Raw genomic sequence first — 23,341 nt, forward strand, 5'->3', positions numbered from 1 at the left:
AAGTAAAATAATCTGTATCAAAAGGAGTCTTTTTAGGCCTTAGTATCTCAGTATCTTTAAAGTCGGTCTGAAGATGGCGACCATAGAGTGCCTAAATACCGCCAATTATATTATTATATAATACCGGCATATAATTTGTTGGAGACAGTTAATAAACTCATATTAAAAAGGAACGCTTTATCATGTTTAACATGTAAGAACATGGATAGCAAGCAGGGCGTAATTAATGGCATAAGATTGGTTTTAGCTCACTTGGGCAACAGCACTATCACAGCAAAATTTACTGACTCCGTTCAAACTATCGTCAAACTACGCAATATGACGTAGGCCTAGTCCTTTCAAAATGATTAAGAAGCAATTTCCCATAAAAGTTGTCTTTGCATAACTATAAATTAGGCAAAGGGATAGAAACAATCAAAGGAAGGATTGTATGTGCCAGACTCTGATTTTTCAAATGGTCAGTTGTAAACAGCATTTTCAAGGGTTCAATCTCTCTGTGACAACTATGTCTGGATAAAACAAACCTACTAACAGATGACCATATCATCACTCCAAACATAGTGTGCAAAGGAGTCATGTTAACCTGTAAATACCTTACCTTATATTTTGAAAAGAAATAAGTAATCTGAAAATGTAAACACGCACTCTATTCTTTACTTCATCTTATACCCAAAACAAAGGCGCACAAACTACATGGTACTAGCTGTGTGTACTATTAAGTGGGATTTGAGGAGAATACAGTGTGAATGATTCAAATGGGTCGGCTACTAAATATATTTTGATGTTTGGGAGAAGGGGGGGTTAAGCAATTTCTGATCCAGGGCGCTCCTAAGCTGGATACGCCACTGTCAGTTTGTGTCTGAATAGTGAATTTATTTTGTATGTTTCTGTATTGTCATTGAAAGAATTTGTGAATTGGAGTGACTTAATCTATATATTTTAATGTGCCTATACTATTCTATACCTGGCTTGTAAACTATTTGACTTGTTTATAACTAAAAATATTCAACAATACGGTAATATTTTGGGTGTTTGACTACAAATCCTTTTTCTGCTAAAGCTCAAAGTATCAATTTGTCCAAAATGTTATCTCATATATTTTCTTAATAGATGGGCCGACCATGAAATTGAAGGAACTGTGGTATAATGGACTCACAAATTTAATCATCAGCTTTATGCTTGTCATAAGGCTTAAAAATAAATTAAAATCAGTCTTAACATTTACAATATTCACTATTCTATGCAGTCTATATAATCTCACTTCCTTTGTTTATAGTCCTTGAGTAGGACAACAAGTGGACTTCTCCTCGCAGATTTGGATCTAAATATGTGTAGACAAGTAAAGGATTCTTGGGGCTTCAGGGTAAGTTTAGTTTGAATTGTATCATTATTCATAATAAACTTATCTGCAAGTCTGCTAGGGACGTAAACATTGCTGAATGTTGTAGATAAGAAATCTTTGATAAATCATGATCTGTATTAAATTATTAGGGCTGTCTTTTCAACGATTTTCATTCAATCACACTGTTTTTGTATTATACAGCACATCTTTCCATAGGTTTTTGAGACTATGTGGACCATAATTGAAGCACCAATTTGATAATAAAAAAGATGATTGACTTACAGTATGTTAACAGTTTGGGTTTTTAGTGTAGCATCAAGATCTAAAAGTTATGGTTAGCTGAAAAGATGTTGCTTAATACCTTAATTGTTTTTACATTAGTTATTATCTTCATCTTGTATATCAATACGTAAAGGAGTTTTTTGCCCTAAAATTCTGAATCAACCACGAGTCAGTTTTGCAGGGCCGGCTAGATGGTCAAATGTAAAATCTTTTCTGTACTCTACGTACATGTAATCTGCTAAAGTAAAAACAATTGAATTAGTATGGTTTTCCAGTTCACTAAATAATTTTTGACTTAATTGTTTAATTAAATTCTTGACTTGAATAAAGTTGCAACTCTGAGCACGAGAATTAATCAAACTATCAAGTATTGTTATGTTATGTTGCTCTCAAGATCAACTAGATGTGCATTGTTATTTGTATAAAAAACGGGATGGAGTAGCTGGACAATAAATCAGGAAGGTTGGGGGGCCCGGGAATGCTCAGCCCAGGGGTCCGTGACGGCTCTCACTGGCCCTGCAGTTTTGCAACATGCTTCTGTTGAAGTAAAGATAATTTTGAGAGGAGCGGAATGTCAAAGCCATAATTTTAATTTTTGAATTAAGGCTTTTGTAAATTTAACTAAACATTTTATTAATTCTAGCTGACACTGAGATTTTAAGTTTTGTTTCAGTGTAATATGTGTATAATAATGTTTTTGTCTGTAGCTCTTAAAAAATGCTTGTTTAGTATGTTAACCAGTACAGTTTTAATGACTACCTAATCCCCTTTTGTAGGACTGGTCCACAGGTAGTCACAATTATTTTATGATATTCTTGTCCTCAAATAATGATTGCGAATGATTGTTTATCTAAAGATATTTTTTAAACCCTACAAACTAAACTCAGACTTTATTGTCCATGTACTACAGCAAACATTTATGATTTGCATATGATTTTTTTTGTATTATGAGATGACTGAATATGCTGTCCCCAGATGACAATGCGACTGGACATGTATGCTGAAGAACTGGCAAAAGCAGCAACCCCTGACTACAAACCTCAGATCATAGAGTGAATATCGTAAAGGTGTGGCTATTTACAAAGGTTTGTTATAATCAATGTCTAACAAATAAATAACAGTTATAAAGTAGATGGGTGAAAGCACAGAAAACATACTACTATAACCCAGAATGTGCATAGCAACGCTGGTGGCGCTGCCTACAAACTGACAGGCAAAGCTCTCTCGAAGTACTTTATGCTTTTTACAATGCGGTTGGCATTCTGGGTTGTAGTAGTATGTTTTCTGTTGTGAAAGGTAGATCTACAAACCTAATATGATTAGGATGATCAAATCAAAATGTACTAATGGTACTACCTATAACAATATCATTCATCTAAAGATGAACCGTCTAGATGTGGTTTAGTTTACTATTGTATCTTTAACAAATTTGTATGGTCGCCATTTTAGAATAAAGTATTAAAGCACAATTAGAACTACTCAGTATCAAGTCCTTTAAATGGTCCAAAGGTGTAAATTACTGTGATAACTGTTTGTTGGCATTTGAAACCACTCCTTCTAACCACAGGAGGGTTTTGTACTGAAAACATATTTTTCCTTAATGTATTAATGTTGATTTTACACATTTTCCACTTCACGATAGCTTTTGGCTGAAAATATTTAAAAATTGTATGTTTCATCATATTCTTTTACTATAGTTCGTTCACAAAATTTAGACGGTTTGTGGGGAAGGTCCTCCACCACTTTGTCTGCATAATGTATGTTGCAGATTGACATTTTGTCAAATCTCTGCTGTTGAGCTATGTTTCAATGGTTGGAACAAGACAAGGAGGGGATAGATTTCTTTCCCTAAAACCGCCTTTTGTGAAAGAACCATAGTTGCACGGTTTGTTCTTGGACGGTTATGTTTAATTTAAAACATGTGATACAATGTTTAGGTTGTACAAATTAACTAGTCAACAAGTGTAAATAAACATGTAACAATCCTATTTGTAAATAGTACAAATCAATGCCTACATTCTAACTAGCATTTAAAAGCCTACATACGAGGGCTATCAAGAAAATAGGTTACGTTTTGGAATTAAGGATAAACAAAGTCTTAGAAAAATATATTACTATTCACAAATGAAAGCCACACTTAATACTACTTTTCAACATAATCACCTTTTATATTAAGGCACTTGTCGTAATGTCGAAGGAGCTTAGAAATTCCTTCGTCGTAGAATTTGGCCGTCTGCGTCTCCAACCACTTGGTTACCTCTTCTTGTAGCTGTGCTTCGTTATCAAAACGCTGCATAGCCAGCCACTTCTTCACTGCTGGGAATAAGTGAAAGTCGCTCGGTGCCAGATCGGGACTGCACGGCGGATGAGGAAACAACTCCCACTTAAAAGATTCAAGAACTTCGCGAGTGACATTCGTTGTCATGAATCAACAGGATCTTTTGAGCTTAACTTTCCCCTGTGCTTGTTTTGTATCGCTCTTTAAGGTTTTGCAGAGATTGGCATTTCCTTTGCAAGTTTATTGTAGTGCCTCGTCCACAAAATTTACACCTTCCCTATCCCAAAAAGCAGTTGCCATCACCTTCCTTGCCGACATTATTTTTGTTTGCATTAATTTCTTGGGTTGGGGGGGGGAAATTTGTGCGCCCCTACTGCATTGACTGCGGTTTTGTCTTGCAGATCACATGTTTGACCCATGTTTTGTCCCCAGTAATGATGCGATCGAGTAGTGAGTCACCTTCTTTATCGTAAGCATCCAGAAATGTTAGTGCTGCAGCCAATTACTGATTTTTGTGACTCTGTCAAGATTTGCGGTACCCATCTTGCACAAAACTTGTGGTAACCAAGCTTTTCAGTTATCATCTCGTGCAACAAACCTAGTGAAATTTGTGGAAAACCCATAGAGAGTTCCGTTATTGTGAATTTTGTGGACTTTGGCATAGACTTTTTCGACAGTTCAGCAGTCACAATGCTTGGGTCTTCCACATCGCTCTTCCTCGTGAACGTTAGTTCGAGCATTTTAAAATTGTATGACTCACTGACACACTCCACCTTCCGTAATAATGTTTCCCCCATAAACTTCACAAAGTTTAACTTGTGAACTTGTGTTGTTTGTTGTTAAGTGAGTCGGTGGCTCAGTCGGTAGCGTCACGGACTTCGGGCCCAAGGCAGCGATGTCGTGGGTTCGGATCCTGGTCACTGCCGATAACATTTTATCAGTACAGTTCACCTTTGTACTGTACCGGCTCACTCCTTGCTTTGCTGTAAACGATCCACGCACGGGCGCTTAGTCTATGTGGACGGGCAAATGCAAGGTTAAAAGAGGCCGCCAACCTCTTTAAAACAAAAAATAAATAAAATAAAAAATAAAAAAGTTGCCGATAGATTTCTATTGGTTTGCAGTCAAAAATCAACTTCACAGTTCACGGCATTTTCAATTAACACATACATTTTAAACTGTCACAGTAACTCAAATAAGTACAGCAGAAACCTCTCACTAGCACGACTAGATGCCGAATGAGCTGCGTAACGAACTGACACCAAGATGGCCGCGCTAGCCCCGCCCCTTGCGGATACAGACAAAAACGTAATCTACTTTCTGGATAGTCCCTGTACATTGGCAAACTTCATTGCATGTTGTAATTGTATAAGCCATAAGATGATCATTGCAAGGATTGTGCATTTTGATAATGTTACTAAAATTTAAGTTAAAGCTTAGAGGAATGTTAATAAAGAACTACTTCAGAGTGGTGAGAAAGTGACATAGGATCTGTCCTTGTGTTGCACAAATATGCAAGTTTTGAGCCAATAAATGTATTATTATTGTCATACCAAAAAATGCAATGGTATGGGTAAAAATATTTTGTGAAGTTGTTTAGTCTAACTTAGGATATGAATGTTGGGTACTAATTGTAAGGGAAAGGCTATTTGAATTAGATTATAGCTGAAAAATATATTTTTATGATATAATATATTTTAATTAACTATATCATATCCAAAACTATTAAAGAGAACTATATTATTAAAAATGCTGTTGTTTATTACACCTAGTTACTTCTTTTGGTATTTTGAAATATATAAATATTCCTTCAAGTTTTAAAACATTTAAATAATAACTATTGGTGATGTCTCAGAACCAAATTTCATGAAAATATTTGATCCGCTGGATTCCAGAATTAAACCCCATATTTTGGCACCTACCATTTGGCTGCTCCAATGCAATCAATACAACAAATGGAATTAAGTCTGAAAGACATTTTACAGGTTATAGTCTTGAAAGTTTGGAATTTTAATTTGTTATTTAAAGTAAGCTTTTTGAGTCAGAAATCAGGTAATTCTGGGGAGATGGCCACAACTTTGCCAGATGTTACAAAACATCTGCGAGGTTAGTAAACTATTATGACAGTGTCATAGCTACAGAGAAACAAAAATTATGCTATTGTAATTTGTATTACACTGAGGCCCGCTCTGCAGTTCTACATCATGTATCAGCTTTTGTGCTCTCAAGGTTAGCTACTGCACATTTAATTTGTTAAGGCTTCTTTCTAGTCAGTAGGCCAAACATATTAATTTCAATGTTCAGTCTTTTTTAGTGACTGGCTAGTTATATTGGCCAGGTGCCTCTTTTCAAAACACTAAGGTGCCACGAATCTCATTAAACCAGCTTCAAGTTTCTTTATCTACAAGTAGATTTAAATTTAGTTTAACTTAGCAATGGATATAAACTCTGTGAACCACAGATTACAATCTGTGACTTCTGCGCGCCGTAAATGTCGTACTGACGACTGGCGTCAAGGGTATGAGTAACAATAGTGGCCCGCACACCTGTTTTGAGCATGCCAAGGTCAAAATTTCCTACCTTGCTACACGGGAAACAAAACTTAGTTATTTTAGCTTCAATTTGACAAAACGTTTAGTTCCCTTGAAAAGTATCCAAGCAATTATCATTTAACCCTCCGAGTGTTATTTGTCGCTGCAGCGACACATAACACACTTTGTGTAGTGTTTTGTGTCGCTGCAGCAACTCACAAACACTGTTTACGGCGAAGGCTCTATGACTGACAAAATCAGATTGAACTGGATCGAGTTAGGTATCGTTTTATTTGACAGATTCAGAGCTTTCTCCGGAGGTCTGTCTCTAAGCGCTATTCATTTTAGTTCCGAAAATATTGTAGTAGACAGCTGACATGCGTATTTGTAAACAGCTTAGATAACCTCGGACCGATGACTGATGTGTTTTATTACGTTTATCATTGTTTTAGTGTTAAAAATCAAAAGTAGTGATATACGTGGTGCATTATAAGAAGATTAAAGTGATTTTGAAGGGCTGGTTGATGATCCTGAAGAAGTAGGTAGTGATATTGATGTAAATTATCAGCCAGATTCCTAGCTATGTCTAGGCTATGCATTCTTAGCTAAACGCTATGTACTGAAATCTGTTTTTTGCCCATAACTTATTTATTTGCCCATAAATCTACTTGCTTATATTATTATATATTTGTAATCCTCATAAAATTTAGAACAAAGTGGCTATTTTCAAATATTTATAGGCCTATAATTTATACAATTTCGTTGAGCGCAAACTTTTTTTTTTTTTTAATTTTCCAAAATATTTTTTTTTTACCTAAAATTTTTTTTGGTAACAAATGTTCCTTATGTTCTATGTATAATATTGAAGCCCATGATTTTCCAAACAAAATGGTATATAGAACAGTATAATTAACATTGTTTTCAAGCTTCTCAGATCCGTTTTAATAAAACCTTGCAAATGAGCAAAAAATAGGCAGACATTAAGGCCAAAACAAGGGACACTCGGAGGGTTAAAATCCCGGCGATCTTTTAAAAACACTCCAACTAGAAAATAGCTTTAGGATAAACACAAAGGTAAAAAAAAGAGGGATGTATTGATTCTTGATACCACCGATAGGTAACATTTTGATTCTTCACATTCGATCTAAGAAGACAATGATATTGTCTACACGAACCTGTATATAGAATTAGCCCCATGTTAAATCTCCATAAGAAAAGTTTAATTTCTATTTTTGACCCAATCGGTCCACTCAGAACTTAGGTCAGGTTAGCTTACATAAGTTTTGCAAAAGTTTTTTTTAATTTTGAAGAAATAAACTCTACACAACCTCTCAGCAAAAAGTTTACAAAAGTGCATTCACATTGTAATGAATAACAGCGCTGCTAAGGTTAATTTATCTAAAAGACTGACTTAGAGATAACAATTTTACTACTCTTGCAATCATCCACAAAATATCCTAGTTTTAACATGACAACAAAGCTGCATAAGCTTTCCCAACAATCACTTCTTGTAACAATCAGATGAATTGGTTGCATAAAATATCAAAATACAGTAGTTATATTCTAATTTTATTAGTCATGATCTAACATATTTGATTAGCTGTTGATTCACTTTCATTTAAAAGCAGTTAAAAAAGAGACAAAAAGACAATTATCGATAAAACTGCTGGCCATTGTTCGGCGGGGGGTGTTGCCACTGTGGAGGTGGAGCATTGTATTGTTGTGGGGCCATGGGGTCTTGGTAGTGCGGGGGGCGGGGCGCAGGAGGCCCTGAGGCATACTGGGGAGGCTGAGGAGGGCCTGGGGGTGGAGCATAGCTGGCGGGGGGAGTGGGGTAGAATGGGGGGGCTTGGGGAGGAGGGATGGCAACAGGCGGGGGCACTCCATATGGGGGAGCGTACTGTGGAGGGGCGTGAGAGTAGCTGTGTGGCTGGTGGAAGGTGGTCGGGGCGACATCCATCCCAGAGTCCTAAAAAAAAATCATTAAAAAATGATTACTACAGTAAAATTTTAAAAAAATGTTTGAAATGTTCTGTAAAATAAATTTAAGATAAGTAAACCTATAACAAATTGTAACACGGAAAAAAGGACATATTAAAACATAATTAGAAATGTTAGAATACACTGAAGAAAGGCTACATCTACCAATTGAAGCAATTAAAGTCACAAAATAAATAGGTATGCATTTTATCTAAGAATAGATTTCCAAGATATTTCCAAGATGCTCATACAAAGAATGAACATACCAGGAAGTTGTTGGCACTACAAATTTAACTAATGTGCACTTTAACTTTAGAAAATCTATAATACAACCACCGAGTGCTAATTATGATAACTACAACATCGACAAATGTTATGTTGTTTTGTTTCACACAACCACAGAGAAAAAGCAATTAGTAGTAGAAATAAAAAGTAGCAATTTTCACTATGACAATTTTTCTGGCATCTAGTAGTTAAAATGTAAGTACAGAAATATTGCAGTAGGCCTATCTACAATCACCTATTTTTTATGAGAAGACTGCACATATTGACAGCGCCTTTTGATTACTCCTACTTTGCATATAAATAATACAGTTCTTTCACAGAATTACATGACACACCTGTATCTGCACTGTGATCAAGTTAGTCCTCATGGAAGACTGTCCTCCGCCACTCTGGTAAGGAGGATGGATCATGGGAGGTCTGTGAGAGTGGCTCCCGAAAGGAGGTGGAGGGGGAGGAGACGAACCTCTGCGGTGATGTGGTTCAATTACAGCTGGCGTAGACTGTCAACAGAAATTGGGCTCAATACAATACAAGGTCATACGGAAATTATAATTTTATCCACCTACTTTATTAGGCTATATTAATTGTTGAATATTTTCATCCTTAAATCCCAATTTTCAAATGCTTAAGTTGGAATCTTTTCTACATAGCTTAATAAACTGAAGATTCAAAGCTGCTGCTTGGTATTCAATCTTTGATGAAATGAAAAGTATACACAAAGGTAACGAAAAGAGGGATGTATTGATTCTTGATACCACCGATAGGTAACATTTTGATTCTTCACATATGATCTAAGAAGACAATGATATTGTCCACACGACCGGTTTCTGATTTTGCTGTGATTGAGGAAGATGATGGTGATGATGTTTCCTTATCCAAAAAAGACTGTAAGGTACCGGTACCAAATTTTAAGGGGGGTAAAAAACGTACTGCTAATCAACAAACACCATAACTTACCAGTTTTCATCCACAATAGCCTACTCATAGGCCTATGTGTTGGCCATAGCTTGGGCTGTGGGCCAAAGAACGTAGGCCTATTTTTAATCACAGTGTAGTACATACACACACTCACCCGATATATTTATTCATATTAGCACTACATTTCCCCAAATAAAGTTAAACCGACCGATTTTACGAGTATTTAACGCTGACGACGACATAACCCCAAACCGGTGTTTGTTTATTGATAGACGACAGACGAAACTAGACCTGTTCAACAGTTGAATATTCGATCAGCTGATGTCTAGTAGTACGTAAGTTCGCCGCTTGAGCGCGTAAGCCTCGAGCGGGCAGCAATGAAGGATTTTACTCAGACAGGATTATTCGTTCGTACGCCGTCTTCGAAGTAACTTCGTCGAAACACTTGCCTGTTATCAACGCTTGTAAGATCATCGATAAATCGTTTACCGAAATAGCATTAATTTAAAGAGTACTTATGTTTGCTGCAACAGGGAGGGTTGATAAGTATTTTTTATTTATTTTAATATTTAGATTAGTATGAAATAAATGTATTAAAAATTTGATCAGCATCTATATATATAAAAGGCAAAGCCCTCACTGACTGACTGACTGACTGACTGACTGACTGACTCACTCACTCACTCATCAATAATTCTCCCACTTCCCACTTACCTAGGAGGCTGAAATTTGGTACACTGATTCTTTAGGCATTAAATAGGAAAACTAAGTGGTTTTTATTCTGATTGGACTCTCGGGCTCCGCCCCAGTGGCTCTGGAGTTTCCCATGTTAACCTAATGAGTACTAATATTTAAATGGAATTAATGAATCATAACAGCTGTTTCAATTAAATAAGTTGGTTCTGTTCTATGATGTTCAATAGCATTAAAATTACAAGGTTTACCAACAGAGTGCAGCACTATTATTTTTTCAAATATTTGACAACAGCTAATTTGAAACCAAAAGGTGAGTGAGCGTAGCGAACGAACTTCAACTCGGAGGCGAGTTAGCGTAACGAACGAGCTAACCTGAAGGCAAGTGAGCGCAGCGAACGAGCTCCAACCGTAAAGGTGAGTGAGCGTAGCGAACGAACTTCAACCAGGACGTGTGAGCGCAGCGAACGAGCTGCAACCTAAAGGTGAGTGAGCGTAGCGAACGAACTTCAACCAGGACGTGATTGAGCCATGCGAACGAGCTCACGTATGAAGTTAAACGGGGCAAAGCCCGCGGGTACAGCTAGTTATGTTCATAAGCAAGAAAACTACAACAGGTTCCTTATTCTTCATAAGAATAACAGATTTTAAATTCACAAATTTTTGGAATCTCATTAGTAACCATGAGCACAGAAAATGAATGATGAATGATTGTAATTGTCCATATCATTTTATGGACGGACTAAAAACTTAATGACCAGTAGTGATAAAGAGGTTACCTGTACCCTAGGGTCCCCGGCTGATTGAGAAGACTTGAGCCTGGGCACAGATCCTCCCATGGTTGGTATCTTGGCGGGAGAAGGTTCAGGCAGTTCCCCTCCACCATGGGACACCATGTGTCTGTGGTTGATATGAGCCTGGAACACAGTGGTAAAATTGGGAGTTATTCTGGTAAATATATATACAGTATCTCAGTTGCCTACTGATGTTTTACAAAATTACTTCTGCTGTCGTTTGGAGAAAAAAATTGAAGGAACGGCCGGTTGGTACATTTTATAAAGATAATTTTTGTGCAATCTTGCATCTGTTAAAAATATAGTTACACATTGCTATAGGATTATTTTTTTCAATTATAGAATTGTGTCCTTAAACTTGATTTTACTAATTGTAATGTAAAACATCTGCAATAATCCATTTAAATAGGTAACCAGATTAGTGTGTTACCTGCAAGTCTCTCTGGGACAAGTAAGTCCTGCGACAGCCCTCACTGTTGTAGCGTGTGCCTCCGTGAGTACACATGAACACAGTCCCTAGACCCGTCTGTTCTACTCTAGTCACTTTGTCATGGCAACGCGGACACACTTTGTCTTCCTTCTTGCCACACGCTAGGCAGAACACATGCTTGCATGGGATCTGAAACAACATTATTCAAAACATTAAATTATAACCGACCCAAGATATTTGTACAAAATGATAAAAACAGTTAAACAGCTTTTTTTATTTTTTATTGTTTAGTTCAAACACTTTTAGTCTTAAATTCAATTAAGTGGGTGGTACCGAAACGACTGTTCTCATGAGAACGATTTGAGACCAGTGATCACGTCTAAATACAATGCTCTCCTAGATTTAAGTCAAATACTGTATACAGTATGCATTAAACAGTCTGTTTTTATAAGTTTTTTGGGGACGTAGGTTGACTCGGAAAAACCGTTATCCGGACTGGCCTCGGTCCGGAGGAGTCCGAATAAGTGGGAGTCTACTGTATGCTGGGTGATAAAAAGATAATTAACAAGAATAATATTATACTGTAGTATAGTGCTGTACCATCCGTCCATATATGAGAATAGGTTTCTGGCACTTGTCACAACAGTGGATCATGGGATTGAGCACCTTCTCGGCCACCAGGTTGACACGATGGTCCCAGTTGAGTCTCAACATCGGCTCTGGAGGTCCTCGGTTCAGCGTGGTGAACGTTGGAGCCTCCAACTGGGATATGTCTGCCTCCAGATCGACTAAACACATAATTAATTAATATAAAATACTATGTCTGCATAGATACACAAAGCCAAAATACTTGGATACCTGTGAGCACACATTATGGTAAAAAATAAACGGTATCAGCAATCTAACACATACTTTCTCCCATAAGCTTGTCAACAACCTTTATCATGGGTAAGCGGTGGGAGTAACTATGATAATTTTGTAGAAAAAATCACAAAAGTTGCAATAACTTTAGAACCGTAATTGTTACAGTAATGGGTGTTGCATTATTTTTTTAGAATTATAAGGACCATAACACATTAATTTTAATCAAAACCAGGTTTTTTTCCAAAATCTAATTTTTTTGTAATTTTATGGGATTTTTTATTCTTCCAACCACTAGGAAGACCCAAACTACGATGGGGAGACCAGGTGCGGAAAGACCTTCAGCGCATGGGGACATCAATTGACCAAGCAACACACAGAAAACACTGGAGGCATCTTGTTGGCAAGGCCAAAATCCAACTTAGGTTTGAATGGCCAAGGAGGTAAGGTAAGGTGTGGGATTTTTTAATGGGAAAATAACATAAGTTACAATAACTTTTGAACCATAATTTTTTACGGAAACTGGATTTGTTCAGAATCTAAAGGACTATAACATAGGCCTACTCAGTTTTTATTAAAAACGTTTGGGTCATTTTTGAGAAGATCTAATTTTTCTGTTATTTTATGGCTTTTTGTGGGAAAATCCCCATTAAAAATCAAAACTTCAAAAAAAAAAACACCTGGAGATACCATGAAAATTAAAAACCTTACTGACTAAAATGTTTTAAGCAGTCCAATAAAATTCAGCAGTCCAATAATGGGACCACAGTCCCATAATGAGTTTTGCGACCTAAGACTGTGTATTACGCTGAAAATATGTATATGTATATTATGTATGTATATTGGTTTTTTCATCATTCGGTAAAACCAACTAATTAACTTATTATTTTAGTGTATACAATTTAATGTGGACCGATGCTTCTAGGTGTCAAGATTGCTTCGGCAATAACCTCAAACAAACAAACCCAACAAAACCTTTTGGCCCTGAAAAATTTCAAACCAGCAAACAGCAATCTAGGGTACAATGTATTAGATTTTGATGTTATGTCTGCTAAACAAGAAAACTATGCAGATGCTTAAGTTACCACAAATTATGTGGTCGAGGAAATTAAATTGACAATCTTACACCCCACTCTATGAGACAATACTTTCTTTTATCAAGTGACGTTCCGATGACAGCTGATAATATGCTCAAGTGGCGAGGATAATTTTTTTCTTGATAGGTTAATTAGCCTATGAAGAAAGTTTGAAGAATTTACAATTTGTTCAAACTGAGCTAGCTGACCATAATCAAGATCATGGATGAAAATAAGCTTGTCAAAGTTAGTAGCAAATTTGTTAAAATAGATATCAATTATTGCTAAATCTTCCTCTACAAAAAAAAATCTAAATCTTTCTCTACATCAGGAAGATTCTCTCTACATATGCACTACTGTGCATTTCAAAATAATAGGATAGTAATTCGGTAATATGATTTCGGTTTTCATTTCAATTTACTTTCGAAACTTATTTCAGTTATCTGTAACTTTAGACTTGAAATCAACCTAAAAATCTTAAAACCCCTTATTAAGATATACATTTAAATTGCAAAGAACTTGCTCAATGTATGTAACTAATCTAATTATAAATTTCTAATTATTAAAGAAAAGCTCTTCAATTAAGAAAATAATTTCCAAACTTATTAAGAACGGCGTCAAAGAAGCTTCTTATAGAAAAAAATAGCTCATATCATGATAACCTAACCATCAACTAACATTAAAGAACAATGAACTTATTTATAATATTTTACTAAAATACTTAAAAACTAAAATTTCATTTAACAAGTTTGTCTAAAAACCATATATAGGATTTACTGTTATTTTGGTTAAAAGGTTATCATGATCACGACTGTTTGACGTGAGCTTGTCTAAACCTGAATCCTTCTTTCCTCAAACTTTTCAACAAAACTTGATTGTTTTCCATTAGTAATTCCCTTAGACTAAAACAAACACTTTAACTGTAATCACTAGTCTACATTTTTGTGCCATCAAACAACCTACAAATAATCCCAAAAAACAATACTTTATCCAAGTATGCTTTTGTTTTATATTTCAGTGGCAGACTGCTATATGGATGACAAATATTTTATTGCATCCAAGAAGCAGAACAAAGTGACAATCTTATCTCTGGAATTACCTAGCCTTATCTGTTTACTTCAACAATAAAAAGCCAGATAGGTTTCTTATCCTAATCGTTATAGAGTACGTTTGAAAGTGTATAACTACAAACAATAATGTTATGTTAACCTGTGTTTTCTGCAACTGATGCTGGATGTATGCGCACAGCGGGACAACTGAAACTTAACTGATATTCTGACTCATATCCCCTGTTCTTAGAACACATACACAGCTTTCATTTATTTACCTTATATGAATCTGTTACAAAACTACTGATTCGTTTAGATAAACTTCCAAGAATACTTTGGGCTTACTAAGGACTTTCTCTGTGACGTAACAAGTTTTTATTGTTATAATAAATATTATGATATAATATTAGTATGATACAACTTCAATATATACATTATGTCAAGCCCTTTACTGAGTTAATGCTGGGGTTGGGTACTGTGTTTTTCCTGTGTGACATATTATCTAATCCTAGCTGAGTGTTGATAACAATTTATATTATTCAAACAATTTATTGACTTTAATAAATGGGTATTTGACCTTTTTACTTACAGGTTTTTAATCAAATGAAACTCTTACTCCAAAAAAAAATATTTTTACTCGGCTAGGAACAAATTCACTCCCATAGCCTACCTACTTTTTCGGTGCACCGCAGACCCCTAGTTCAAACTCATAATATGTAGGTTTAAAATACTGTTTAAACTATACAGATTCACATTTATGTTTCATTTTAAATACTGCACTGTACATAAGTTTAACATGATTTTAATAATAAGCATACTGTATTGAAAGTTTTTCAAGACGATTGAAGAAATGATAAGTATATTTGTGTTATTTTTCTTTAGTAAATCTACCTAGCTATTAAAAAAAGGTCTGCATTAAAAATCCTTTTGAACATTTTTCATTCGCTATGTAGCCTATTGTTAAATCATATATTTAAAAAGTATTTGACTTCCAAATGTGGTACCGTAACTCCTAACCTCAAAATCTATGCTACCTCTGTGTAATCCGAGATTCTCAGTAACCGAGGTAGTCTTTCCAAACAACCTCGGTTAATCAGGAGTGTACTGTATTATTATAGCAAACATACGCATGACATTTTGAATTTGCCTCTTGACGCACAATCAGAAACAATTTGAACATTCATAAAGAATAAAGCAAAAATAATAATTATAAAAGTGTGATACATCACAAACTACCTGGCATTTGGTAATAACAAACAAACACTTGTCAATATTCACTATTACACAAATGTTGATGGTTTAGTCTAGGCTTACCTAGCAATTATGTACAGAACACTTACAGGTGTAAATCAGACACCATTCACAACTTGGCACTTAGCACACTGTCCCCAACTACCAATTACCTATTGGTATTATAAAAAATTTATCATATATTTAACTTGTTAACACTATAAACTGACGATCCAGACTCTTGAACATTTTCACTGAGATATTTTCTTAATACAGATCAGATTTATTTCCTGTTTATATAACATTAAGTTTGATAACTTACTTAGTAGTACTTCAAGGAAGGTTATAAGGGGGTCTTTGCTTTTAGTAACATTTTAATAGCACAGGATGAATAAATTTGCCAAATTAAAAAAAATCCATGAAAAATCAAAATAAAACAGCTTTATTTTTTTCTATAAGAGTGGCATAGAAATTTTTTATTTAGAGTTTTATTTAATTATATTTTTAGCAATTAATCATACAACGTACAAAGTTATTTGGTTTAAGGTTCTAGGAAATTAATTAGAAATAACTTGAGAAATTTTATATTTTGAGCTTGAAGAATGGGAAAAATTTAATATCACCCCATAGAAGCATGTTCCCATAGTTGAATCATGCATTTTTCAATTTACATAAACTCTTTTAACAATAAATAGGAGGGTTTACTCATTTGTACAAAACTTAATGAAAATTGCGTTATTTTTAGCAAATTTCCAATATTGGAAATAAGCTCTTACCGTAGTCTTATGTACCTGGACCCAGGAAAAATTTACTTAATAACAGTAATAGCTTATTCCCTGTCTGGAGAATAGGCTAATAGAAAACTAAATATAAATATTATCCAAAACAGTCCTATAGATTAAGTAAAATCGGGGAAAAATTACATCTTAAGAATGAACATGAACATAAAACTAAAAGGTATCTTAATCTACTGCCCTTGAAAATCTTACCTAAAATTAAATATTTTCATTAGGATATTATTTTGTTTAGGCCTAATTAAACTTGAGTAAAGTCTGTAAGGAATATTACTGATTGTTGAGTTTGGCCACTACTTACTCTCTTTGGGTCCTACTTGAACTTGGGACTCATCTTGGACCTCTTTGTTCTCTATTTCCTGGGGAGCAATGTTCTCCCCATCCTCCACCTCCACGTGCTAAGAGATAACAAAATGTAAAGAAAAAAATCTTTAAAATGAACTCTAGTTGATTTGCCCTTGCTATGCAACGGGGCAAGAATACTTAGCTAATCGTACTTATTGCTTATTTTAATAACCATGATCTCTTCTGCATTGCATTAAACTGTGTAGCAAAATAAAAAAAAATATTTAAACATACAGGGTGAGTTTTAACTGCCCCCCACCAACTTTTTTCTACATTTTTTTAATATCAATCCCAGACCACTTCCAAACATTGTTGGGTAGTAAGTACTTCATTTTGACAAGGTGGTCATTTCCGGCCGCCATCTTGGATCCGCCATATTGGATGCAAAATATTTTTTTCAAATGTAAAGGTGGGGTTGTGACCCATTATTTTGAACTAGATTTTTACCCTGTTTACAATGCCACAAACCAGTTGGGGGGGGGGGGGGGACAATTAAAACTCACCCTGTATACAGAATAAAGAGAGGAAAAATATTAGGACTAACTCAGGGAAAAAGTAAACAAACAAACTATAAATAAAAACATATGATAAAACAGCTGATGCATCTTCAATATTTGAAATGTGATTAAATGCAGTCCTTTAATTGAAGTCTGTGCCCTTACGCTCCTTTCACACTACGGTTTTAGCCCTACGCAAAAAACTATAGGGGTAATTTTTTGTTAGTAGTGTAAAGTAGAGCATGAGAGCTTTCACACTACACGGGTGGGCGACGGCAGAAAACCTACCATCTTGCAGTGACTGAACCGGACGGTTATCGTGCCGTGGCCATGCATTAGTGGCATAATGTAGTTAAGTGCAAGCTTTCAATAGGTTTACATACCTTATAAATCCGACAAACAGCTAAAATTTTACAGAAGATTTTAGACATGTGGTGATTAATTTGTTTAGGAGGTCAACAATATAAAGCATACCGGTGCATATTTAAGCTTTCCAACAGATATTGGTTTTAATTAATAAAAATATTATAAAATACTGTCTAAAATATGTAATAAAACGAATTATGTAGGCTAAAAACATTTGATCAGACACAAGTATTGGTGCTATTTATAAAACATTTTATTCACAATTTTCTCATCTTACGTCATTAAAAACCATTGTAAATAAACTCGCATTACTTTAGTGGTCAGCAAAAAATACTAAATTAAAAATATCAGGTAGTAGGCTACTTGAAAGTATGCCATCCAGACTTTTTTACTTTGTAGTTGAATTGGTGAAAAAATTGAACTTCCGGAATCGTTAACGTTCCATGTGTTAGCTGAAAACCTGTAAATGTCTTGCTGTGATTGTAAACATATTCCGCGGTCACGTGGATATCATTGTCTTCTGTGTTTGTGGCATCATCATGAATATCTCCCGCAGACGATGAAACAATCGTCAATTTTCGATCCCACACTCTTTTTGTAGACTTGCAATCACAAATTGTGTTTGTGCTGCAGCTTATTTTACACTGGTCCAATTTTCGTTACATGCCTCTTCTTCATTCAACGACATTGTCATACTGTCAACTGGTGTTCTGCTTTAAGGGATTGACTTACCATTTCACTGACGGTCTTGACATTTTTCTTCCCCCGTCCTCGACTTCCCCTGCCTCCTCTGACGCCTCGGCCTCTTGCACCTCGACCTCTGCCTCGACCTCTACCTCTGATGGTCTTTACTGTATCTCCTTTTTCCATCTCCTTGATCCTGAAAATACATTTTACATCATTTCTTTGTATAACTTAGCCTGTAATAGTTATAGACCACCCTTAAAACTAAATCTGTACACTTGGCTATTTTCAATTGAGTACACCAGTGAATTCATATGGGAACAAACTTACATTGCACAAAACGGGAAACACTATTACAAATGTATGTCAAACTTTAATATTAGACTTCCATCATATTACCAATATTATTTAGCTTAAATCTAATTGGTATTTTCAATCGTATTAATTCTATGACTAAGCTAACTTCATGGCCCCCACAAGGGTGGGGCTGGTGCAACTCTGATCACATTTTTTTAAAATTTTTTTCCCTATTGAAGATCACTTTACAGCAGATCATAAATTGAAGATAAAAAAATAATATAAATATTTTACAAAAAACAAAGTTAAATAATTTAAAATGTATTAATTCTAGATTCTAAGGTAGTTTATATTTAAATACTATAGGTGCGTATGTACTATACAACAGCAGAACAGCCAGCTCGGGCCCCAGTGGCCGGCTCCACAAACTCCCTCTACCCCTTCCTCCCGCCAGGCGCCTAGCCACTCCTACCGTCTTAATGAATTTACACTAAAAAGTCTCCTTTAAAAATATTACATTCATTCCCTATCTATACATAACATGGGAATTTTAAATTAAAAGTTTTTTGGAATTTTCTCCGTAGCCATAAGGCGCATAGTTACGCTTCAATATAGGCTACTAAATTATTTGTTTGCTAAAAAAGATTATGATTTTTGGGTCAAAAATGGGAAAAACCAATTTTTACCCCATAAAAACCCCGCTAAAATTCAATTATTTAAAAATTATAACATTAGGACCAAGTACAATACCTATGTTGTACCTCGGACCTACATATGTTGTACCTTGGACCACTGATTTTAAAGTAGAGGAAATAAATGTAGAAACACTTTTAAATGTTATCAAATTAATAATTAGTTTTTATTTCATAAAATATAAAAAAAAAACTGGCCCTTACAATACATATTTTAGCCATATTTTATAAGAAATTCACTCAAGTTCACTTATAGCCTAGTTAAGGCCTACGCCAAATATTCGCCTAACTGTCTTGGAGGGCCTGTCGCCTTCCCCTACTTTGCTTAGTGTAGGAATAGGACCTGAGGTATTGTACGCCTAATACCTACCTAAGGGAGTATTATTTACTATATGCTAATACTTACATACCTAGCTCACAATACAAAAGAAACTATTGTAAAAATAATGCCAATAGCCTATCCTGAGATACTAAGTAACTAACTAATTTGATGTATGGGCGAATATTTTGGCCGAAATCCAAATTGATGAGCAGGAATTATATTTGCAGCATCCATGTAACAGGCAATTCGTTTCAAGATGATTAACTTAGGTCCCAACTAAGAAAACTAAGTAACTTTTAACCCTAGAAAGGTATTAGGCCTAATACATCATGACGCTAAGGGTATCAATACGTAAATTTAACATACATAGGAATTGCATTGTAAGGTATCGTCATACAGTGTGACGCTAAGGGTATTAATACGTAAATTTGACGTACCGTACTGCCGGCTGTTTTACTGTACACAAGCCGGCCACTTTACTATAGGTACACAAAAGGTATTGACACGTAAGTTTGACGTATGCGTTCCAAGAAACCGACTAGAAAGGAACTTAAAGAAACACAAGTAGTACAACCCAACCAAGGCCTGCCATCACTAGGCAAATGACTACTGAGAGCACTGCTGGAAGGAGGGTAGTCGGTTGAGTGGGTGCAGGGAGGGGGACGCAAAAATAACTCGCCCTACGTCAAATTTACGTGCGATACCCAACTAGGGTTAGGTTATGTTAGGCCTACTTTACTGCAATGTTGAGTTAGGATGGATAGGCCTAACTTACTTAAGCCGGGTACAGTTTCTTAACTGGGCTATGCTAATATCGATTGAAACTATCGATTTGATTAGGCCTAGTAAACTTTAATGCAATTTTTTTCACCATCAGCAAGTTTGGTTGGTTAGGTTCTAGGTTATGATAGTTAAATTTTATAATAGATATATTTAAAAATATCGATTATTAATCAATATTTTCAATTCGATAGTTTCAATCGATATTAGCATAGCCTAGTTAAGAAACAGCACCTTAAGCCTAAATATAAAAATGTATGGATCTTCGTTAGTTTAATTAATGGTTTAAAACATTTAAATCTTAGTATTATTTTTTTAAGTAGTCCTAAGTTACATAAAAATTCATTTACCGGATCAAGTTAGTAGGATTATCTTGTTTTGTTCGCCTTCCTTAACCTACAAACAGGGCTTGGTAAACTTTATAATAATCTTATATTGACTTTCGCATGTTAAAAGAAGAACATATTTACCTTAAGCCTGTGTCACACTACGCTACTTTACTAGCAGCTAGCGAAATAGCAGCTACTAAGTAGCCAATGTGACATAGGCAGTAGCAGCTACTAAGAGTAGCGCGCTAGTGAAATTTTACTAGCATGGAAAGTTGAACATGTCCAACTTTCCGTGCTACTAAACTGCGCTAGTGAGTCACGTGACCAACTAGCAGCTATCAAGTAGCGACTGTCGCCCAGTGTGACAGCTTCAATAGCGGACTAGCGGCTACTTGCACCACGTGCTGTCTGCCTGATTTGTTTATTCTCGTTCATTTTGAATAATTTCTGAAGTAATCATGAGTGATCCGAAGTGGGGTGGGGGAGATGTGATTAATTTTTTGAACCTGTATAAAAAAAATTTGTGTCTTTGGGACATAACCTCTCTTGAGCTAAACTAGTAGTAGCAGCTAGTGAATAGACGCTACAAAAATAAGTGTGACAGGAAAAGTAGCTGCTATTTCAGTAGCTGCTACTAGGTAGCTGCTAGTAAGTAGCCAAGTGTGACACAGGCTTTAAGTAACAATATGCTTAGAACATGACATCAAAACCAGTATTCCGTTCTTCAACAATACGTGTTTTTAATAATTTTATTAATCATTTTGATAGAAGATGCGAATGGCGGATGGGATGGACTGATGGACTGGATGGATGGATGTTGTTGTTGGTTGGATGACGTTTTTGTTTTTCTTCCTCTTTTCTAGTTTGCTTAAAAAAGATGGCTTAGTTAAGTTACCATGTAGCTACACTACTACACCTTAAAACATGACTGTTCTATACATTTCCCGGGCTTTTTCAAATTCTAGTTAGGAAATGATTTTTGTTTTTCTAATAAACTGAGTTTACCGAGGTTCATAAGTTAAAGTTGGCCTGGTTAGATGTTTTCCTTTTCCAGTTCCTTAATTATCCTTATCTTGCACCTCCAACCAAATAAAAAAAATGTTGGTATTCTTTTTTATATCTATAGCTAGGCTTTTTTTGTGCTATGAAGCTGATTCGCTAATAGTGATGATTGAGTTTTATCAATGAGTATACAGTACTTTAATGAAGTGTTTATGGAGGCCAAGGAATGGGCTTGAAGCAACAGGAAAAAACAACAAAATCCCAGAAAAAGTGATCAGTGAATTGTATGAAAAGTACCCAGAAAATTGCTTAGGTAAAAGTGTCAAGAACTTTCGCCAGTATTGGGTACTCCCCCCACCATCAAAGCACCATGCACCCCTATTTAAAGCATATCCTTAGAAGACATCAGTCAGTTAGGCCTCCGGGCCCGACCCCACCGGCAGGTGTCACCCGTGGTGGGGGGGGGGGGGGTAAGCTCCAGAGGCATGTTGAGCCCATGCAACCCGTAGTAAATGCGTGTTGACCCCCGGCACCACGTAATAGGATGTGCGTTGAGCCCCGTCACCCGGCACTATATAGGCGTGCTGAGCCTGGTGCAGCCGAGAGGCATGTTGAGCCCGGTACAACTGATTATTGGCGTATTGAGTTCCAACATCAGTTTATTATCCATTCCAGTCCCTGGGGGGTAAACGAGCTGTCTCCCGGGATGAATCCGCTGGAGGGGGATGTAGAGGACCCCTCCACATCAATAGAGTTTTTTTTTAAGGGAGAGGAGGGAAAATGCTTTTACGCGCACAGGTAGCCAGCCTGTAGTATGAGACTCCTGAATCTATCCCAGACTACTCACTAAAAAAACCCTCTACTCTGTTGGACACAGACCTGGAATTGTTTGTCACATTACTTCAAGTCAGGCCAACACGTGACCTAAGCCATCAGGGCTCTCACCGTTTCTGGCATTTATATACTTTGTGACCTACACCACATCCCGGTCAAGGTCGAGCTTCTTAGCGCGGAAAATACTCTGGATGTAATGTGACACACAGGTCCAATTTTCCTTACCCTCCATCATCATCGGTATGACCGTGCGTCCACCGACAGCAGTCCTACTACCTGTTGAGCCTCTATAGGCGGGGCCTTTCCCAACGCTGGCAGTGGAAAACGGTATGTTCCACGTCATCAGGAATGCCTGGGCAGTATATGCAATCAGGTGACACGGCTTTGCCCATCCTGAACAGGTACGGCCGGAAAAAGCAGTGTCCCGTCAGAAATTGGGTGAAGGAGAAGTCCACTTCTCCGTACCGCCGATTAACCCAAGGTTGGACTTGCTGTATCAGTCGCCTGGTCCAACGTCCCCGTGTCTCCTGTTCCCAGCCCTCCTGCCACAGCTGATAGGTGTGGGTGCGTTCCTCCTGTTCGTGCCTGGTCCTCCCCACGGTGCTGATAAATTGTCTTTCTCTCTACCACCAAAAGTTTGATGGGGATGA

The 23,341-nt window shown here is 36.3% G+C and overlaps 2 protein-coding genes across 5 annotated transcripts in view; one reads left to right on the forward strand and one right to left on the reverse strand.

Annotated features, from left to right (window-relative positions):
* Positions 1-5,622, forward strand: part of LOC128994491 (beta-ureidopropionase-like) — a 53,383-nt gene extending 47,761 nt beyond the window's left edge. Inside the window, exons 9-10 of the mRNA XM_054419080.1 lie at positions 1,277-1,363; positions 2,600-5,622. Coding sequence (XP_054275055.1) covers positions 1,277-1,363; positions 2,600-2,680 — 168 coding nt within the window. The 3' untranslated portion in view covers positions 2,681-5,622. The remainder of the gene's footprint in view (positions 1-1,276; positions 1,364-2,599) is intronic.
* Positions 5,623-7,981: 2,359 nt separating this feature from the next.
* LOC128994489 (E3 ubiquitin-protein ligase Hakai-like) lies at positions 7,982-21,219 on the reverse strand. 4 transcript variants are annotated; one of them, XM_054419077.1, is made up of 8 exons: positions 20,997-21,219; positions 18,484-18,631; positions 16,845-16,941; positions 12,134-12,321; positions 11,534-11,722; positions 11,089-11,226; positions 9,034-9,198; positions 7,982-8,402 (listed from the first exon to the last, which is right to left on the reverse strand). In XM_054419077.1, the coding sequence occupies exons 2-8, from the start codon at positions 18,619-18,621 to the stop codon at positions 8,085-8,087; spliced, it is 1,233 nt and encodes a 410-aa protein (XP_054275052.1). In that variant the 5' UTR covers positions 18,622-18,631; positions 20,997-21,219; the 3' UTR covers positions 7,982-8,084. The 4 variants fall into 4 exon arrangements, with proteins under 4 accessions (XP_054275052.1, XP_054275053.1, XP_054275051.1 ...); XM_054419078.1 differs by lacking the exon at positions 20,997-21,219 and adding an exon at positions 20,877-20,950 and having other exon boundaries at positions 11,095-11,226; XM_054419076.1 differs by lacking the exon at positions 20,997-21,219 and adding an exon at positions 20,877-20,941.
* Between the last annotated feature and the right edge of the window lie 2,122 nt (positions 21,220-23,341).

Source organism: Macrosteles quadrilineatus, unplaced genomic scaffold (genome assembly GCF_028750875.1).
Source record: "Macrosteles quadrilineatus isolate MER2022 unplaced genomic scaffold, UCM_ALF_1.0 Scaffold_5__1_contigs__length_97177068, whole genome shotgun sequence".
Taxonomy (NCBI): Eukaryota; Metazoa; Arthropoda; class Insecta; order Hemiptera; family Cicadellidae; genus Macrosteles; species Macrosteles quadrilineatus.

Coding starts and splice junctions, on each gene's coding strand:
- LOC128994489 (XM_054419077.1), bottom strand. CDS start 18,621: ATGGAAAAAGGAGATACAGTAAAGACCATCAGAGGTAGAGGTCGAGGC. Junction 16,942..18,483: donor TCAAGACCGTCAGTGAAATG/GTAAGTCAATCC, acceptor GTTATCTCTTAG/CACGTGGAGGTGGAGGATGG. Junction 8,403..9,033: donor TGATCACAGTGCAGATACAG/GTGTGTCATGTA, acceptor ATTTTTTTTTAG/GACTCTGGGATGGATGTCGC.